We start from the raw sequence: 1,177 nt of genomic DNA, 5'->3' as shown, positions 1-1,177 counted from the left end.
TCTTTCTCCCCACCGGGACAAAGACGGCGCCGGTTCCCGCGCTCTCCGCCCGGCGGGTCGGTCCCGTGGCAGGCGCTGCGCCTCAGCCCGCCCGGGGCTCCAGCCGCGTCCCGCCACAGCCCCGCGGGCCGGGCCCGGCCGCCCCTGCTCCGTCCGCAGCGGCTGCCAGGCACCTGTGCGGGCAGGCCGGGGAGCGGCGCCTGCGCACAGGGCGGGCTCTCGCCGCCAGGACCGCAGTCACTTCCTGCCCCCGTGCCCATCCGGCTCCGGGGTCAGCGGCCGCCGCTCTGGCGGGACAGGGGCGAATAAAGTTTAATTCGGGGAGGGGGAAGCCGCCCGTCCTCTCCAGGTAGGGCCGGCCCGCGGCACCCGCCCGTCGCGCCCGCCCCGTCCCGGCGTCGGCGCCCGCTGTCACCTGCGGCCGCGCGCTCCTCCCGCCCGGCTGCGCGTGGCCGGGGAGGGCGGCGGCGGTCTGGGGCTCGCCCCGCCGGCCGGGGCGCAGGTGGCGGCGGGGCGGGAGCGGGGCCGTGCTCGCCTCGGCCGTTGCAGAGGGCGTCGTGAGACCTGCCGGAAACAATGGGACTTTCTCCTGCGCCAGGGGTGCCGCTGCCTCAGGCCTGCCCGGCCGTAGGAAGCGGGTGTGCGGGCTTGGCGCGCTCCTGAGCCGCTTGTGCTTCGGCGGTGACTGCTAATTTGCTTATTTTAGCAGAAACGGGCTGCTGGATGTAGAAGGAAAGTAGGTCGTGCGCACGGAAAATGCCTCTAAGGGACAAGTGTTGTCAGACTGACCACCATCACCATGGATGCTGTGAACCAGGTATGGTGGTGTGTGGTTCTTGGCTGGTTTGCATGTCTCCTTCATTGAAAACTTGCAGGAACTGTTGTGAGGATGCGAATGTATATCATTGGTATCAGCTTTAAGTATAAAAAGTTTCTGAATTTTGTTTGGAAATAGGTTTTTTTTTTCCTATCCTTAAACTGTTACCTTAAAATAATTTCAGGAAGAGAATATTTTAGTTCCTGCATGTGGGATAATCCTCAGGCCACCACATTGGTGTTGTATGAAGTGAGCACAGGAAGGCAAGAGCTTGTATAAAACAACTGATCATTTTGTTTCCAAAAAGTGCACTGTTCTCAGGGTTTTGTTTTTTTTGTTTTTTTTTTTTTTTTTTTTTTT

General features: G+C 61.3%; 1 protein-coding gene across 1 annotated transcript in view; it reads left to right on the top strand.

Annotated features, from left to right (window-relative positions):
• Nucleotides 1–271: 271 nt before the first annotated feature.
• ZNF800 (zinc finger protein 800) overlaps nt 272–1,177 on the top strand; it is a 33,030-nt gene continuing 32,124 nt past the window's right edge. The window contains exons 1-2 of the mRNA XM_041471570.1: nt 272–349; nt 710–817. Coding sequence (XP_041327504.1) covers nt 757–817 — 61 coding nt within the window. The 5' untranslated portion in view covers nt 272–349; nt 710–756. The remainder of the gene's footprint in view (nt 350–709; nt 818–1,177) is intronic.

The sequence above is a fragment of the Pyrgilauda ruficollis genome, unplaced genomic scaffold (genome assembly GCF_017590135.1).
Source record: "Pyrgilauda ruficollis isolate IOZ18807 unplaced genomic scaffold, ASM1759013v1 scaffold27, whole genome shotgun sequence".
NCBI lineage: Eukaryota > Metazoa > Chordata > Aves > Passeriformes > Passeridae > Pyrgilauda > Pyrgilauda ruficollis.
The sequence above is the reverse complement of the archived record's forward strand: the minus strand, read 5'-3'. Positions and strand labels throughout refer to the sequence as shown.